This window comes from Fukomys damarensis, unplaced genomic scaffold (genome assembly GCF_012274545.1).
Source record: "Fukomys damarensis isolate Sample0158 unplaced genomic scaffold, DMR_v1.0_HiC HiC_scaffold_37, whole genome shotgun sequence".
NCBI classification, from domain to species: domain Eukaryota; kingdom Metazoa; phylum Chordata; class Mammalia; order Rodentia; family Bathyergidae; genus Fukomys; species Fukomys damarensis.
Window position 1 is genome coordinate 11,108,503 of NW_022900949.1, and position 17,255 is coordinate 11,125,757.

The window sequence follows — 17,255 nt, forward strand, 5'->3', positions numbered from 1 at the left end:
ACCGAGACTGGAGGGACAGAGACCAGAGAGATACAAGGACAGAGATGAGAGAGACAAAGACGAGAGGCAGACTTACAGTGCTCGCGTTATCCTAGCACTAGGGAGGTTGAGGCAGGGAGTTTGAGGCCAGCCTGTGCTACATAGTGAGACCTTGTCTCAAAACTAAACCAAACCAAACCAAAACAGAGACAAAAGAGAAAGCAGAGACAGAGACAAGGAGAGACTGAGAAACAGATAAACAGAGACACAGACAGCTACAAGGACAGAGTCTGTTGGCACACACCTGTCACCCAGCCATTGGACAGGCTGAGGCAAGAAAGTAGTGAGTTTAGGAGCAGCCTGGGCAACCGAGGCCCGGTGGAGACAGAGGTGGAAGGTTCCAGCCCGTGTGTCAGTTGGTGGCGACCTGGCCCTGAACTGCACTTCCCAGGTGACACCACCCCCGACATGGGCTGGATGCACAGGAGGGTGTGTCACTGGTAGAAGGAGACGTCGAGGTGACAGCCAAACTTCAGGGCCCGGGCAGCCTCATTCACACCCACACTGCACCCACTCCCGGCCACACCCTAGGCCCTCGCAGCACCCCAGCCGGGCCTGGCCGGCCCTTATCACCCACTGTGTTCTGGGGGCTCAGTGGGGGACACAGAGCCAAGAGGAGTCGCCATCAGGCAGAGAAACTGAGGCAGGGTGGGGCAACAACCCACATAGGACCCACCCAGGATTCCAAGTCCCCCCTCTGTTCCTCAGCTCCATCCTGCGTCCCTGGCCCCAGGCAGCAGCTTTAAATAGCAGTAGGGTGAAGACAGCTGGAGAGCCTGCCCTTTTGGGGAACCCTCGGGAGGGCAACCGGTCTTGCCAGGCGCTAGGATTCCTTTCCAGTGGCTCAGGGGATCCCAGCTCTTCCTGACCGCAGGTCACATGGGAGCTGGGTGATCACTGTGATGTTTCTGGGCCTAGAGCTGAGTGCCTCGGGGTCCTCAGGCCCAGGTCTGACCCCGTACCCTGAGGCAGCACCTGAGAAGCCCTGGGGTCTGTTGGTCCTCCTTGACATCCGCACTCACTCTGCCTCCGTGAAGTGGGCCAGGAGAGGGCCATCATCAGGTGACATGCTGGACCATACCCTGCCCCTCCGTGAAACAGCCCGCCCTGAAATGTCTCCACCTGCACCCCACAGGACATTGTTCAGTCCAGAGATGCCCCAGGAATCTGAGGCGAGTCATTAATGTTGTCTTTATTGAAATACACTCTTCGTACCATACAAGTCACCTACTTAAAGTGGACAGTTCAGTGTCATAAACGCACTCTCAAAGCTGTGGTGACTGCCACCTCTAATTCCAAAACATTTCATCACCCCAGAAGAAGCCTCACCTGTCCCCATGAGCGGTCACCTGTCCCCTCCCAGCCCTGGCACCCCGAATCCACTTCCTGTCTCTGCAGTCGCCTCTCCTGGGCGTTTCCTGTGCACCGAGCCCCACGCCATGTCCTCTGTGTCTGGCGTCTCTCGCTGGGCACAGTGTCCTGAGGGTCCGTCCGCACCGTGGAGAGTGTCCCAGCCTCACTCCTGTCCTGGCCGAGTGCCGACCCGGGCTGTGGATGGACCTCGCTGTGTGCGCCCACGTCTCCTTTTAGCCTCTTGAGCAGCTGCCATACTGTTTTCCACGCACCATACAACTTTACATTCCCAGGGAAGCACAAGGTTCTGGTTTCTCCACATCGTGTCCCACTTATTCCTGAGATGATAGCCGTGCTGGTGGGGTTAAAGTGGTATTTCCTTGTGATTTTCTTTTCTTCCTTTTACTTTTATTTTAGTTTGTTTCAATGCGAGAGACTGAACTCAGGGCCTTGCACTGAGCTATATCCCCAGCCCTTTGTACTTTTTATTTTGAGACAGGGTCTTGCTAACTTGCTCCAACTGGCCTCAAATTTGAGATCTTCCTGCCTCAGTCTCCTGTGTGGCTGGAGTTACAGATGCGTGCCATCGTACCTGGCTAATTATGATTTCTTTTATGCCCTACCTCCATCAGGTGGCATGCACCCTACAGCTGAGCTACATCATGCCCATCTTTTGCTGAGTTTTTTTTAAAGACTTCAAGCTTACAGGACAGCTAAAAGAACAATAATCATATAATAAACACCTGCACATGCTGTTCCAAACTCAATTCTTTTTTTTTTTTTTTGGTCTAGGAATTGAACTCAGGACCTTGCACTTGGCCAGGCAGTTGCGGTGCCACTGAGCTACATCCCTGGCCCTCCTCAATTCTTGATTCCCCCTCTACTTCCCATCTGCAGGAACACGAGTAAGTGTATTGCCACAAAGCCTAACACCAGAATCCTACACAACCATGAAAAAGGACTCCTCCATACACAGCATAGGTGAGTCTCCCAAGCAACGCTGAGTCAAAGTAGACAGACATAAAAGGAACTGCCCCTGATGGGACATTTTAGGAAGGGCTCCAGAGACCCCAGGAGGCTTTGGGGCTGGGCTGATGTGCTCTTACTTTTCCTGGAAGACCTGTTCATAGATGTGCTCAATTTGAGAAAATTCACTGACCTGAATCCTCCTGGCCCAGACTGTGGATTAAACCCAAGGGCTTTGCAGTCCGTCTGCAGCCCTTTTTTTGTTTTTGTTTTTATTTTTATTCTTTTTTTTTTTTGTACCGGGGATTGAACTTGGGACCTTGCGCTTGCAAGGCAGGCTACAGAACCACTGAGCGAAATCCCCACCCCTTGTTTTTGTTTTTACAGAAATGACAAAATGACTTTGTGTGTGTGTGTGTGTGTGTGTGTGTGTGTGTGTGTGTGTATGTACCAGGAATTGAACTCAGGACTTTTTGTTTGAGAGGCAGGTGCAATGCCACTGAGCTAAATCCTTGGCCCCTTTTGTTTTGTGTGTGTGTGTGTGTGTGTGTGTGTGTGTGTGTTGTTGTTGTTGTTGTTGTTGTTGTTCTTTTGAGACAGGATCTCGCTATGTAGTCCACGCTGGCCTGGAACTCGAGGCAATCCTCCTGCTTCAGCCTCCCAGATTGCTGGGATTACAGGTATGTCCCACCATGATAAAGGGAGACTTTTCAGGCAGAAGAGGAGAAGGCCATGAGACCACTGGATGCTGGGGTGTCCTAGTCACAAGACAGGGATTCCTGGAACCCCAGATGTGAGAGGCAGCAAGACTTTCCCTGGAGTTTCAGGTGGGAGCACAGCCCTGCACAGCCCTGCACAGACCTGGGTCTCAGCCCAGTGACACTGACCCAGGACTTCTCTAGCAAGAAAACACATTACTATTGGCTTAAATTACCGAGTTTATGGCAATTTGCGCCAGCACCCCAGGAACCTGATCCCATGCCTGGCAACTCTTCACCTTTCTCAATGCAGGTATCATTGATTTATTTATTTTGTGGTACTAGGGGTCGAACGCAGGACCTTGTGCTTGCCAGGTAGGTCCGGCACCGCTGAGCTATGTCCCTGGCCCTTTTTTTTTTCATTTTCTTTCTTAGTACTGGAGACTGAATTTAGGACACTGCCTACTTGACAATAAGCCGAAAAGGAATACAATGAAAATGCTGGGCGTGGTGGCGCCTACCTGTAAACCCAGCACTGGGGAGGCTGAGGCTGGAGGATTGTGAGTGAGTTCAAGGCCAGCCTGGACAATTTAGCCAGTTTAAAGCCAACTTAGTACACAGCCAGACCCTGTATGAAAACATAAAAAAGAAGAAAAATACAATGAAAAGAACAACTCACACCCAGGGAGCTGAGTCCAATACAGGTGGGCACTGACAGAGCTCCTTGTGGATGTTTCAAGGAGCTCTGCGTGGGAACTGAGTAGAGAATTACTCCTGCTCAGGGAGACACTGGTTAGGGGATCTAATCAAGTACGAGAGGAAGGCTGGGCATGGTGATACACGCCTGTCATCTCAGCACTTGGGAGGCTGAGGCAAAGGATGGTCAGCCTGACTATATAGCAAGACCCTATCTCATAAAAGTTGGGATATATTAATAGATGAAATAGAAACAGAATCTGAGGCAAAAGGAACAGAGAAAGAATCTGGAAATCTTGACTTCCACCCAGGTCCCTCCTCTGCCAGCCCACAAGGTGTGAGGGCGTCTCTAGGCCCTGGAGAGCAGGCTGTGTTGATTCAGACTGAGGGGTCAAGAAGATGACCCCAGGACTGAGCCAGGTCTGAAGTCACACAGCACCGCGGGCATCCCTGGGTGAGATGGGCAGGTGAGGGCGGCTGCTACTGTCTGCTGGATACATTCCTGGCTGGTAGCATCATCGTGGGCACCAGTGGCGTGGGCAGCTCTGCCTGGAATGTGTTGTTCATAGGCGCCACCCTCCCTGGGCTGGCAGGGAAACAAATTCAGGCACTGGGAGCAGTGGCAACTTGGGCAGAGGAAGGCCAGCGTGTCCTCCCTTGGTGACATCTCATCTTTGCTTTTTCTCCCACCCAACGTGGCTCAGCTCCTCCAGCTCTCCACAGGCCCTTACCTCAGGCCTTTTGCACTTGATAACGCTGTAGTCACCCAAACTGTACCTCAGCTGGATCCTTCACATACCAGAGTTCCCTCTTGTGGGCCTCAGTTTTCCTAACCATACACGAGGTGGTCAGGCCTTTCAGGCCCTGGCTTCCCCTGAGCAGTCTCCTGGAGGCTGGAGATGGATCTGGGCTCCAGGAATCCTTTCATTCCTTTTATCAGATGTCCGTTTAATCCATGTGTCCTGTTTCATTCTGCCCTGTCCTTGGATGCTTGGGGATTACTGGATAAACTGAGGCCTGAGGGAGCGGATAAAGAAAACACTCAGGAAACACAAGACCCCCTGCTATCTCTCAGCTTTTCGGACAGACCAGCACTTTCCCTTTAATCTCCCCAATGTCCATGCTGTGCATCTTTGCGTCACTCTACTGACCTCTCTGAACCTCAACTTTCTCCACAATAAAGCGAGAATACCTACCAATAGTCCCCCACTCATCTTGTTGGATCAGTGAAGGATGTGGACAGGAATCTCATTGCAGAATGCTGTCCTAATTATTAGATGAGTGTACTTCATTGGCTTTGTTTGTTTGTGTGTGTTTGTTTGAGACAAAGTCTCCCTATGTAATCTAGGCTGGCCTTGAGCTCACTAAGTACCTGAGGGTAGCCTTGGACTCATGGTGATCCTCCTGCCTCAGCCTCCTGAATGATGGGATTATAAGCATACAATATGACTAGATGAGTAAACTTTGAAAAACAAAAACAAAAAACCAGATCATGGTCCTTCCAAAGACAGCCTTAGATAAAACCAAACTGCCAAGGCAATGGTGGTTCAGCCCTTTCCTCCTGCACAGGGAACAACCAATCAGAAGGCATCTCCAGCCCTGCCTTGAGGCCTCTGGCCCCACTGCCTCTAGGAGTTGTAGTTCTGGCGGCTCACTTCCGGCCCAATTGACCCTTCGCAGCTTCCGTCGGCCACAGAACCGCAACTCCCGGCAAGCGGTGTGCGCGCCTGCGCAGTTTAGGCGCCCGGGCCGCAGCATGGCTACGCTGCGCTGGGGCCGGAGTGCGGCGGAGCTCAGCAGGGCGCTGCGGTCCTCGGGCCACCCCTGCACCACGGCCAAAGAAGGTAAAGTGCCCGAGGCCCAACGGCGTGGGGCTACTCTGCTGCCTCTGCTTCTCTTGCCGCGCGGCCGTGACCTTCGGCTTTCCGCGCGCCCGGGATCTCCCAACCTTTGCCCTTTGCCCTGCAGGGCCCCGCCTCCTGAGGGGGATCCACCGGGAACGTTGACCTTTGAGTCTTGGGCAAAAAGCCCCCTGACATTTGATAGTTACCACTGACTCTAGGGTCCCTTTGCTCTTTGACACTGCAGCTTGTCCGTGAGGACCCCTAGGCCCATTTCAGCCGCCCTTGTCTCTCCCCAGGGATCCTCGTTGGCCTCTGGGGTTCCAGAAGGAACTCGTCTGCCAGCCCCTGTGAGCAAGAACGCCGGAAGGACTGGGGCCATGTGGAACTGCTGGAGGGTAAGTGGAGGCTGAAGCTCCATCCTCTGCAGAGTTCACTCCCTGGGTGACCCCACAAGAAGGGGACGGGCTTCTTCTTCTTCTTCTTTTTTTTTTTTTTTGGTACCAGGGATCGAACTAGGGATCGAACTAGGGGCCTTGTGCTTGCTAGGCAGGCAGTGGAACTCCTGAGCTAAATCCCGGACCCCAGGCTTGATATGCAAAGAAAATCCTGAGGCTCAGGGTGTGGTCCCCAGGGCCAGCTAGGAAGGTGGCATACTGATCAAGACATCCCACACGTGTCCTGGGCCTTGTGTGCTGAGCTGGCTCTGAGCTTTTGTGATCCTCCCACCGCAGAGCCCCACTGGGCCTCTGTATTCTAAAGAGACAGTTGAGACTCTGAATTAAGCATAGAGAGGTACCCAGGGTCATGTGTAGCTACATGTGCATTTGAACTTTCAACTGCCCATCTCTTCTCTCAGGGTTAGGTGACAAAATCTAGCTGACAGGATGGCCCAGGGCCTATGGTCAGAGGAAGGTGTGGTGTCTTTGTGTTTCCTGGACAACGCCCCCACCTCCAGGCCAGTGTCAAGCATCTTGGTTTCCCTTCCTGCCCTGCTAGCAGGCAGGCAGCCAGGAAGTGGAGGGGGGAAGCTATAGAAAGATCTTGCTATTACAGAAAAGTCTTGCATAGGAGAGCAAAGACAAGTGTAGTCACCTTCTGTCTTCATCAGTAGTCTTCCCTTTCTTATCCATGTACTTGTTTTATAGCAAGCCCCAGAATCATCATCTAACCAGAGGGAGGTTCCAAAAATTTAAATCACGTCTTATGCTCTGCAGTCTTGTCTTTGCGTGAGCGGAGCGACATCTGTACACTCTCTTGGTCATGGACCCACCTTCTCCTGTAGCTAACACTGACCTCTCTGCTAAGGGAAGGATGAACCGCGCCTGCCCCAGGGCCTCTGCCCCTGCTTCTTCCCTGCTCCCTGCAAAGCTGGTTCCTCTCATCTCCCAGGCCTCAGCTCAGTTGCTGCCTCCCCTGGAGAAAGCCGGTACCACATCTGTCTCCTTTCCTTCTCCACACACCTTCCCTCTGTTTTTTTTCTAAAGATGTCACCTGAGATTTGGAGTAATCTGAGGGCCCCAATCACTCTTACCTTTTCGTTTCATTCCAACAAATCTGTTGTGAGCCCTTTTCAGTTCCGGCCATCAGCTACCTGCATGGCTGAGTACAGGGCAGATGGGCTGGGGTCCTGGTGGAGGAGGCAGAGAGCAAGTAAATACAGCTGGGTCTTACTGTTTCAGGATTTTGTATTAGCTCATCCACCTGCTCACCCAAACTAATGTCTAGTGTGGATACCACTCCTCACAGACGTGCACAGAGGAGCAGCTTGACTGAGCTACCATGCTACTCCCAGGCCCCGTAAGTGCTTATATGCCGCCCTTTAACTTACACTATAAACAAAGGTCGTTAAACCATGTTCTGTTTTTTGTTTTTTTCCTTTTGGTACTAGGGATTGAACTCAGCACCACTGAGCTAAATCCCCAGCCCTCTTTTTTGTTTTTTTGAGACCGGATCTTGTTAGGTAGTTTAGATTGGCCTCGAATTCACTGGGTAGCCCAGGGTAGCCTCAAAATCCTCCTGCCTCAGCCTCTTGAATGCTGGGACAATAGGTATGTGCCACCATACCAGGCTTACGTGACATGTTTAGTGCCAAGTTTCTTGCATTTTTGATGGTGATCTTGCTGGTTTGTTTTGTTTTGATGGTTTTTTGTTTTTGTTTTTGTTTTTTTGCAACAGGGTCTCACTATGTAGTTGAGACTGACCTGGAACTCATTATGTAGCCCAGGCTAGTCTCAAACTCACAGCGATCCTCCTGCCTCAGCCTCCTTAGTGCTGGGATTATAGGCATTCACCACCACGCCCAGCCCTTGTGTTGGTGTTTGAGACAGGGTCTCACTATGTAATTCATCCTGGCCTTGAACCCACTCTGTAGCCCACGCTGGCCTCAAACTCTTGGAGATTTTCCTGCTTCAGTCTCCCAAGTGCTGGAATTACAGGTGTGTGCCATCACACCCAATGACTGGTTGTTTTGAATAGTTCCCATGTGAAGTACTGTCATTCAGTCTTTAACAAGAGGGCCAGGCATTTAGCTCAGTAGCACTGTGCCTACCTGGCAAGCACAAGGCCCTGAGTTGAATTCCCAGTAATGGAAAAGAAAACGACAACAAAAAGTGACTAGAAAACACAGGAGCAGTGCTCAGCACTGGCCTATGTGGCAGTCTCTGGTGGTGTAGAACAGCCCAGCGAGGATGCAGAGAAGCAATGTGAGGTGGAAACAGGCAGGACCGTGATCAGCAGGCAGCAGTCTAGACTAGGAATAGGCAGCTCAGGGTCAGCTGAGTGTTCAGGGGAGGTAAAGCACATGCAAAAGCCCTGAGATAGCAAGAGTGAAATGGGCAGAGCAAGTGAGGGTAAGACCAAGAGGCACAGAGCGAAGCCTGGCATTGTGGGAGAGGCCGGGGCTTAGCCTGGGCACATGGAGAGAGAGGGACCAGTGATGGGGAGATGTGAAGGAGCTGGCTTGGAGGACTTTAGAGCTGGTCTGGGCACTGATTGGAGAGGCCTGAAGAAGGTGGGGGTAAGCATGAAGTCAGGGGTGCACCTGGAAGACATGCATGACCTAGGTGCCTTCTGCATCCTCGGCGTGTGTTCTGGCCCTGAATGAGTCCCCTTCCCCTCTCCTCAGTGCTGGAGGCCCGGGTGCGGCAGCTGCAGGCTGAGAGCGTGTCTGAAGTGACGGTGAAGAGGGTGGAGGTCACTCGAATCCCTGCCGACAGTGGCAGGGCTGGTGGCACTCCGCCACCTGCGAAGGCCGAGCTAAGGATCGGTGGGAGCTGGGCAAGGAAGCTGGACCAGGACCAGCAGATGCTGCAGAAGAGGCAAAAGTTAGTACGGGAGAAGCTGCAGGCAAAGGGTCGGTTTCTGGCCCCCGAGTTCAAGCTCAAGGCCAAGGCCAAGGCCAAATCCCCCACCAAGCCCTCAGCCATGTCCATGGCTGCACCGAAGGCCAGGTCTGCAGCCACGGCCAAACTGCCACTCTCTGAGTCCCAGCTGGTGAGCAAGCAGCCTGCCAACAGGAATGACAGAACGGAGGAACCAGCAGAGGAGCCTGTGGACTGGGGTCCCGCCCAGCCGTGTGAGGCTCCCCTGAATCTGAACCGCAGCGAGATGCAGCACTCACTGAAACTGAGCCTGGAGCAGCAGACAAGGCAGCGGAGGCTTGAGGCCTTCCTCGACTGCTGCCTGGCCACTGAGCATATGGCTCTCGCCTCCCGTGTGTTGACCAAGCAGTACTCCTCACCGACCAAGCAGGGGTTGATCACTCAAGCCATGTGCAACACTGTCATGCTTGGTTGGGCTCGCAAGGTGAGGGACTCTCTGGAGAGGACGGAAAGGATGACACCTGCCCTTGGCTTCCAACCCTTGGCTTATGACCCCGAAGTTCAAGTCCTTTGAGGTTTTCTGTTTGTTTTGGCGGGAGTGGGGTGCACTGGGAATTGAACTGAGGGCCTCACACTTTCCAGGCAGGTGCCGTGCCACTGAGCTACATCCCTGCCCTTCTTTCTTTTTGTAGTACTGGCCCTTGATTTTTTTTTTAAAGACAGAATCCCATTAAGCCACAAAGTTTTCCTGACTAAGCTCAAACGTGGGCTTTTCCTGCCTCTGTCTCCCATGTAGCCGGGATGACAGGAGAGCCTCATCACGAGTCCTTTGTTCATTACATTAATTAGGCTTTCCAAATGTAAGTAACATGGAAGTTTTGAAAATGATCAAAAATGAAAGATTCTGCTTCCATGGTATTGGGTTTTTTTCTAGCTTCTGTCCAAGTTTCTTTTTGTTTTTTTTGTTTGCTTGTTTGGTTTTTGGTTCCAGGGGTCCTTGCTCTTGTGAGGCAGGTGGCAGTCTTTCTTTTTTTTAAAGACAGGGCCTTGCTATGTAGTTCAGGCTGGCCTTGAACTCACTCTATAGCCCAGGCTTGCCTTGAACTTAGTGTTCTGCCTCCATAGTGCTAGGAATGTAGGCGTGCACCTGGCTCAAAAAATAATTTAACCAGTCCTTGCTGCCCCCTGAGGGACACACGCCTCCAAGCAATGTCAAGTGGAGGCATTTGTCCACCTGGCTGGCCCAGTCCTCCACCCTAAGTCACTGGTTGCAGGGAACAGAGTGAGAGAACCTGGACCATCCCAGGGAACCTCACCCTTATGTGCTGTTCCCAGGGCTCCTACAGGGAACTGCTGTCTGTGCTGAGCATCATGAAAGCTGGTGGCTTCACCCCAGACCTGCTTTCCTACGCCTCCATCCTGCAGTGCCTAGGGCGGGTGGATCGGGATGTCGTCGTCATCCAAAGGTAGGTGGGTACCTGTTGTCAACCCTTGGGCACAGTGGGCTTATTGAGGGCTGCAGGGTGAGGCACGGGGGTGGCTGCAAGGTCCCCTGGGGTGGGCTCTGCATGTGGACTTCTGGTGTCCCATCCCATGTGTGCCCCCTCTCACCCAAAGGTGTCTGGAGCAGATGGCCCAGGATGGTCTGCAGCTGGAGCAGCTGTTCTTGGAGGTGACCCTGTCCAGTGAGGAGAAGGCCGCGATGTTGCGGGCCGTGCTCAAGGCCAAGCCTGACTTCTGCCCACCACAGCCCTCACCACAGGTCAACACCTCGACACTGCTCCGTGAGGTCTACGCCAAGGTGAGCCAGGCAGAGGCAGTGCCCAGCACAGCAGCAGCCCTGGTGTAGCACACACAGGTCACCTTGTCCTCCCGAGTGCACTGACCACCACCAGCTCTGATTTCCTCCTTCCTTGCTTCATGCATGTTTAAGGAGCCAGAGCTGGCCTCAGCCTTGTGGGGGTTGGGAGGGTAGGGTGTGACCTTCTGAACCTGAGGGGGGACACCAGGGGCCCCCAGGTACATGGCTCCAGGGTTTGTCTGTCTCTGAGGTGGCTTTCACCAACCTTCATGCTTTCCAGAGTATTACTAGCTCAGGGAGTTTTGGAGTGCACCCCTAGTCCTGCAGCTATTACTTCTGCCTAGGTCCAAAATATTCCCTCACCCCAGAGGAAGCTCCCATCCCCTCCCTGGGCCTGGTGCCCACAATTTCATTTCCTGTCTCTGGAGGAATCCCCTGTCCCAGGCATTTCCTGTCCAAATTGCCCCATGCTGTGTGTCCTGTGTCTGGCATCTCTCACTGAACAAGGTCCATTCCATGCTGTGGTAAGTATCAGCCTCACTCCTCTCCTGGCTGAGTAAGATTCCCGTCTGTGGATGGACCTGGCTTAATTTTGTGTCTGGCTGTGGACTTCTCTGTACACACACTCTGTGGACATAAGTGGTTCAGGTTACCCTCGAACTCATTATGTAACCCAAGATAGCCTCAAACTCTCCTGAGTGCTAGGACTACAGGCCATGTCTGGCTTTTTGTCTTTTTTTTTTTTTTTTTTTTTTTTTTTTTTTTTTTTTTTTTTTTTCCTTGAGACAGAATCTCAATACACAGTCCAGGTTGGGCTTAAACTCACTTGGTAGCCCAGGCTGTTCTCGAACTCACAGCCATCCTGTCTCAGCCTCCCGAGCGCTAAGATCATTGTCACCATGCCCAGCTCTTGTCCCCCCACGTCTTAAAAATTTTTTCTTACTGGGGATTGAACTCGGGTCCTTGCACTTCTGAGGCAGGTGGTAGAAACACTGAGCGAAATCCCTGACCCTTGTCGCTATTTTTAACTTGTCTGCTTTTGGAAAGTTACATACCCATACCACGCCAGGTCTGCAAAGGAAACAGGTAGCATCCAGGGACACAAAGAACGACGTTCCCTGACTAATCCCATAGGCAGCAGACCAGAGTTCCTGGTAGGAGGCAGGCTGGGTGCCTCCTTGGGCTCACCTCCCGCTGGGCCCACACAGGATGGCCCTGTGTCCTACCCGAGGCTGCACCTCCCCCTGGAGACACTGAAGGCCATGTTCCGGCAGCAGCTGAGTTTGGAGCTGGCCAGCGTCGTGCATGTTGAGTCTGTGGAAAAGGTCTTATCACCGACCCAGAAGACCCTTGAGGCGGTAAGAGTGGACCTGCACACCGGGTCCCTTGAGGTCCAAACGAGACACTGTCCCCATGGGCCTGTGCACTTGGGTGACCAGCCCATGCCCCATCTCCTGCAGCGGAAGACCCTGGACACCCTGCGCAGGACTTGGGAGGCTGAGCTGCACCGCCAGCTGCAGGAGGCCAAGGCCAGACTGGCCCAGCTCACAGAACAGGGGCGGCCGACGCTCTACCCCTTCCTGTGTGTGCTCCCCGAGGATGAGCTAGTGCAGATGCTCCTACAGGTGGCACCCTGTTCCTGGGGGTGGGGACAGGGCCTGGCGGCTGGCGGCTGCTGATGCTGCATCTCTGCCCCCAGTTCCTGAACATACTGCCTGCCCAGGGCGAGCCATTCGTGTACCTGGTGCAGCGGCTGGCCATGAAGACCTTCGAGCGGCACATCTTGCAGCAGAGGCGGTGCCGAGGCCAGCTGCAGGAGCTGGAGCAGCGGTACACGCAGTACCTGCAGCTGCTCGCCTCTGACACCCAGGTGTGGCCTGCCCTCCCTCTTCTCTCCTCCCACCCCCTCGTCAGAGCAGGCACGGAAGCCCCGAGCCTCAGTTTCCCCAGGTGTGAACTGGGTGCCTAGGCCAGTGGCCTGACCTGCCCTCCCCGCAGATGGCTGAGCCTTGCCTGCCACGGCAGCACTGGGAGATGCTGGGGCCACCCGAGCCTGCGCCACCGCAGCTCTGGCCCATGATGGATATCCTGTCCCTGGGCAAGCTGCTCCTGGAGATCCTGGTACAGTCAGTACAGCTGCCGCCCAGCCTGTCCCTGTCTCAGAACTCCTCCCAGCCGGTCCCCATGCTGTACCACGTGTACACCTTCCGCGGTATACGCCAGGTGCGTGGGGCCAGGGCCCTCCCCAACCCTGGGGCTGCAGGGCTTGAGGTCCCCGTGACTGGGGAATCCCTTGGGGTCCCCAGGTGCTGCTCTTCCGTCCCTCATTCTCAGCTGGCACCTGTGATCACCTGCCTATCTCACCTGCCCAGATTGGTTTCCTGAGGCCACACCCGGCCTTCATTCAGCTGCTGGAGGATGCCGCAGAGCCCTCACTGATCTTCGAGGCGACTGACATGCCCATGCTGTGCCCCCCAGTGCCCTGGTCCTCCTCACAGTCTGGAGGCTTCCTGCTGAGCCCCACCAAGCTAATGCGCTCTGTGGATGGCTCCCTGCAGCACCAGAACCTGCTGGAGAGCTGCCCGCCCACAGAGCTGCATGGTGCCCTGGATGCCCTCACGCAGCTGGGCAACTGCGCCTGGCGCGTCAATGGGCGCGTGCTGGACCTGGTGCTGGACATCTTCCGTGACAAGGGCTCTGCCCACCTGGGCGTCCCGCCCCCTGCCTCTGAGGCACCGCGCCCGCCATTGGACAACTTGCCGCCCGATGCCTCACCGCATCGCAAAGCTGAGTTGCGGGCGGAGGTGACCCGCTGCCTGAAGATTGCCCGAGAGATGCATAGCCTTTGGAGAGAGGCCTTGTATCGCCTGTCGCTGGCCCAGCACCTGCGGCACCAGGTCTTCTGGCTGCCGCACAACATGGACTTCCGTGGCCGCACTTACCCCTGCCCACCCCACTTCAATCACCTGGGCAGCGACCTGGCTCGCGCCCTGCTGGAGTTCGCCCAGGGCCGCCCACTTGGCCCCCATGGCCTTGACTGGCTCAAGATCCACCTGATCAACCTCACTGGGTTCAAGAAGAGTGAGCCACTTCGCGCCCGCCTGGCCTTTGCCAACACCATGATGGATGACATCCTGGACTCAGCTGACCAGCCCATGACGGTGCGCTGGGTTCCCACTCCCGTCTCCTCCTCTGTCCCTCGAGGCCCTCCGTGCACTCTGACTCCAGCCGTCTCTCTACTCTTCCTGTTGTCCTGCTTCACACCTAGGGGCGCCCATCAGCCCGGTCCTTTATTTCTGTCCTTTTCCTCTGCCCATGTCCCCTGAGCTGGCCCTAAACTTGGTCCTGCCCTCACCTGCCTCCCCTGCAGGGCCGGAAGTGGTGGATGGATGCTGAGGACCCCTGGCAGACACTGGCCTGTTGCATGGAGGTGGCCCGGGCTGTGCGGTCCCCAGACCCTGCTGCCTTTGTCTCCCACCTGCCCATTCACCAGGTGGGCACTGGGTGGCCCCACTGTGGGTTCCCCAGTTGTATCCTGGGTCTGGGGGCGTCTGGCTCTGGGGTCACCCATGCTTGCATGTGTCCTCCAGTCCCCTGCGTGGTGGGGGACAAACGCAGGTGATGGGTGGTGGTTGGGCTCACGGCCGCCCCCACACAGGACGGCTCCTGCAATGGCCTGCAGCATTACGCCGCCTTGGGCCGAGACAGTGTGGGCGCCTCCTCTGTCAACTTGGCAACCTCAGATACGCCACAGGATGTGTACAGCGGGGTGGCTGCACAGGTGGGTCCTGACCCCACGGAGGCCCCACAGCCTCAGCCCATCTCTGCGTCGATGCAGATGCTGGGTCTGAGTGAGACAGGAGGCAGGGACCCCTCCTGGACAGCTCTGACCACCTGCGGCTGTCACCGTGGTAGGTGGAGGTGTTCCGCACTCGGGACGCGAAGCAGGGCCTCAAGGTGGCCCAGGTGCTGGAGGGCTTTATCAGCCGCAAGGTGGTGAAGCAGACAGTCATGACCGTGGTCTACGGGGTCACCCTGTACGGCGGGCGCCTGCAGATTGAGAAGCGCCTCCGTGAGCTCGAGAACTTCCCACAGGTGCGAGGCCCAGCCCAACCCGCTCTGTCCCCCACCCCATCCCAGGCTTTGTCTCCCCATCTGAAAGGGGCCAGAGTGCCCCACCCTGGGGGTGGAGTGTCCTGTGGGCTTACACTCCAGAAGTTGGGGGGTCTCCTGGGCCCCTGCTTTGGGACTGGCTGGGGAAGGGGGTCCCCTGGCTACTGCTCTGGGCTGGGCGTGGGAGGTGCAGGTGTGGATTCCACCCTGTCCGCAGGTCTTCGTGTGGGAAGCCTCCCGTTACTTGGTGCACCTGGTCTTCAGGAGCCTCCGGGAGATGTTCTCAAGCACCCGGACCATCCAGGTGTGTGTCTGCGTCTGTCTGCGCTGCCCGGCTCAGCCCTGGCCCCACGGGGACAGACTGAGCAGGCGCCAATGTCCCACAGCACTGGCTGACTGAGAGCGCCCGCCTGATCTCCCAGGCCGGCTCGGCCGTGGAGTGGGTCACGCCCCTCGGCATCCCCATTATCCAGCCCTACCACAAGGAGTCCAAGCTGGTGGTACGTGAACCTCTGCACCCTGCTTTTGCTGCTGTCCCCCGGCTGGGCCTTGTACAAGGCTCGTGGTCCCACTGCCCCTTCCACTTGCAGATCAGAGGTGGCCTCCAGAGCATCACCTGGAACACTTCTGCGGATGTCAACCAGTGAGCAGGGACCCTGGGGCCTGGGTTGCATCCTGGGGAGGAGCTCCGGGTCCAGCCCTACTCAGCCCCCTGACCTGGCTGGACACTTCCCCAGGAAGCCCAAGGTGGTGAAGCAGAAGAACGGCTTCCCGCCCAATTTCATTCACTCACTGGACTCCTGCCACATGATGCTCACAGCCCTGCACTGCTACAGGTGCGTGCTGCCGTCCTTGTGCCATCCAGGCACACCAGGCCCCCGCTGCCTGCAGGTCAAGGCCAGCATACGGACCCCGTCCACAGGGTTAGGCCAGGGTGGGCTTTGTACTTGGAAGTCTGTGGGGAGTGGCTGTGTGTGCTAAGGCCCAGGGGTAGCGAGATGTTCATGCTAAGGTGGGGAGGTGTTGCTGTGAAGGGGAAGGAGACATCTGAGGTCTCCACCACAAGGCCCGGGTGGCCATGGGGAGAGGGAAGTGATTCAGGCTTTGTGCCCTGTGGTCACCATGGGGCTAGGAGGCGGTATGGACAGTCCTGCCGCAAATGTCCACAGGGCTGTGTGCCATCTGCATGGTTCTGGCCTGGGATGCTGCCTTGGGTAGAGATTGTACCCCCATCTCTCCTGCCAGAACAATCTGCTCCCCAACCCAACCCAACCCTGACCCTTTCCTCCTAGTAGGGGAGGGGAGGGGAGGGAAGGGGCCCGGCACTCCCGTTCATGGGTGCCTCTCCCTGCTGCAGGAAGGGCTTGACGTTCGTCTCTGTCCACGACTGCTTCTGGACACACGCGTGTGACGTCTCGGTCATGAATCAGGTGCGCCTTTCTCCACCCTGTGTCCGCGCCCTCCCGCCCAGGCCCTGCCTCACCGGAGCTCCTGCGTGCTTCACAGGTGTGCCGTGAGCAGTTCATCAGGCTGCACAGCCAGCCCATTCTGGAGGACCTGTCCGCCTTCCTGGTGAGGCGATTCTGCTCGGCAGACAGGTGAGGAGCCGCCTGTGCCTGGACCTTCCCCACCTCGCCTCATTCCCTCCCCTAATCCCCTGCTCTCCTTCAGTGCCCAGCCGGGGACAAAAGGAAGGCTGAACTCCAAGCTGCTGGAGATGCTGCTGGCAGTGCCGCGGAAAGGTACAGGTGGGAGGAGAGGTCCCTGGGCAGGCGCGGCCTCCCGCTTGCCCTGCGCCGCCTGCTCACCTAACCTCTGTCTCCACAGGGGACTTTGACCTGGAGAAGGTAAAGACCTCCACCTACTTCTTCAGCTGACGCAGGCCCTGCCTGCTGTCCCCGGGAGCCCTATGCACAGTGTAAATAAAGTCTGTCGCCACCCACGGAGCCGCTCTGTGCTGGGGATGTACGGGCCCCTGCTGAGCAAGGAGAGGCAGCGCGGGCGCCAGTGCTGTCGTTTATTGCGCGGAATGGGGGCGAGGGTTAATGGGCGTGGGGGCCGCTGCCTCGGCTGTCAGTACATTCATCGCGACGGCGGGGACCCGGCCTCGCCCCCACGCCCGCCCGCGTGGCCAGGATGCCCACCCCTGGCTGGCTAGAGTTATCTTTAAATACCTCTGTAGGGCAGGGGATTTAGCTCAGTGGCACCCTGCCTGCCTGGCAAGTACAAATTTGATCCCTGCTCCCTGGCAATGTAGCATTGGTGTTAAGAGCTTTATTAGTTGTCATGAGGTCATAGATAAGTTACTACCCGCTCCATCTTTACAAAATGGCTATAATAATATCCCACAAAATTTTTATAAGAATTATACTTAGCTTGGTTTTGACCTATTGGAGGGCATGCAATAATAATTGCTATTTTTAAT

The 17,255-nt window shown here is 55.7% G+C and overlaps 2 protein-coding genes across 3 annotated transcripts in view; one reads left to right on the top strand and one right to left on the bottom strand.

Annotated features, from left to right (window-relative positions):
* Fgf22 (fibroblast growth factor 22) overlaps window positions 1-1,108 on the bottom strand; it is a 4,304-nt gene extending 3,196 nt beyond the window's left edge. Inside the window, exon 1 of the mRNA XM_010635148.2 lies at window positions 1,062-1,108. Coding sequence (XP_010633450.1) covers window positions 1,062-1,108 — 47 coding nt within the window. The remainder of the gene's footprint in view (window positions 1-1,061) is intronic.
* Window positions 1,109-5,451: 4,343 nt separating this feature from the next.
* On the top strand, window positions 5,452-16,796 carry Polrmt (RNA polymerase mitochondrial). Of its 2 annotated transcripts, none has more exons than XM_010634972.2 (21): window positions 5,452-5,596; window positions 5,893-5,991; window positions 8,721-9,400; window positions 10,252-10,382; window positions 10,534-10,717; window positions 11,926-12,075; window positions 12,157-12,342; window positions 12,417-12,587; window positions 12,716-12,940; window positions 13,090-13,878; window positions 14,088-14,210; window positions 14,376-14,498; window positions 14,633-14,812; window positions 15,048-15,134; window positions 15,217-15,330; window positions 15,421-15,473; window positions 15,568-15,666; window positions 16,188-16,260; window positions 16,337-16,428; window positions 16,502-16,572; window positions 16,658-16,796. In XM_010634972.2, the coding sequence occupies exons 1-21, from the start codon at window positions 5,509-5,511 to the stop codon at window positions 16,705-16,707; spliced, it is 3,768 nt and encodes a 1,255-aa protein (XP_010633274.1). In that variant the 5' UTR covers window positions 5,452-5,508; the 3' UTR covers window positions 16,708-16,796. The 2 variants fall into 2 exon arrangements, with proteins under 2 accessions (XP_010633274.1, XP_010633275.1); XM_010634973.2 differs by having other exon boundaries at window positions 5,453-5,596; window positions 12,178-12,342.
* Window positions 16,797-17,255: the final 459 nt, after the last annotated feature.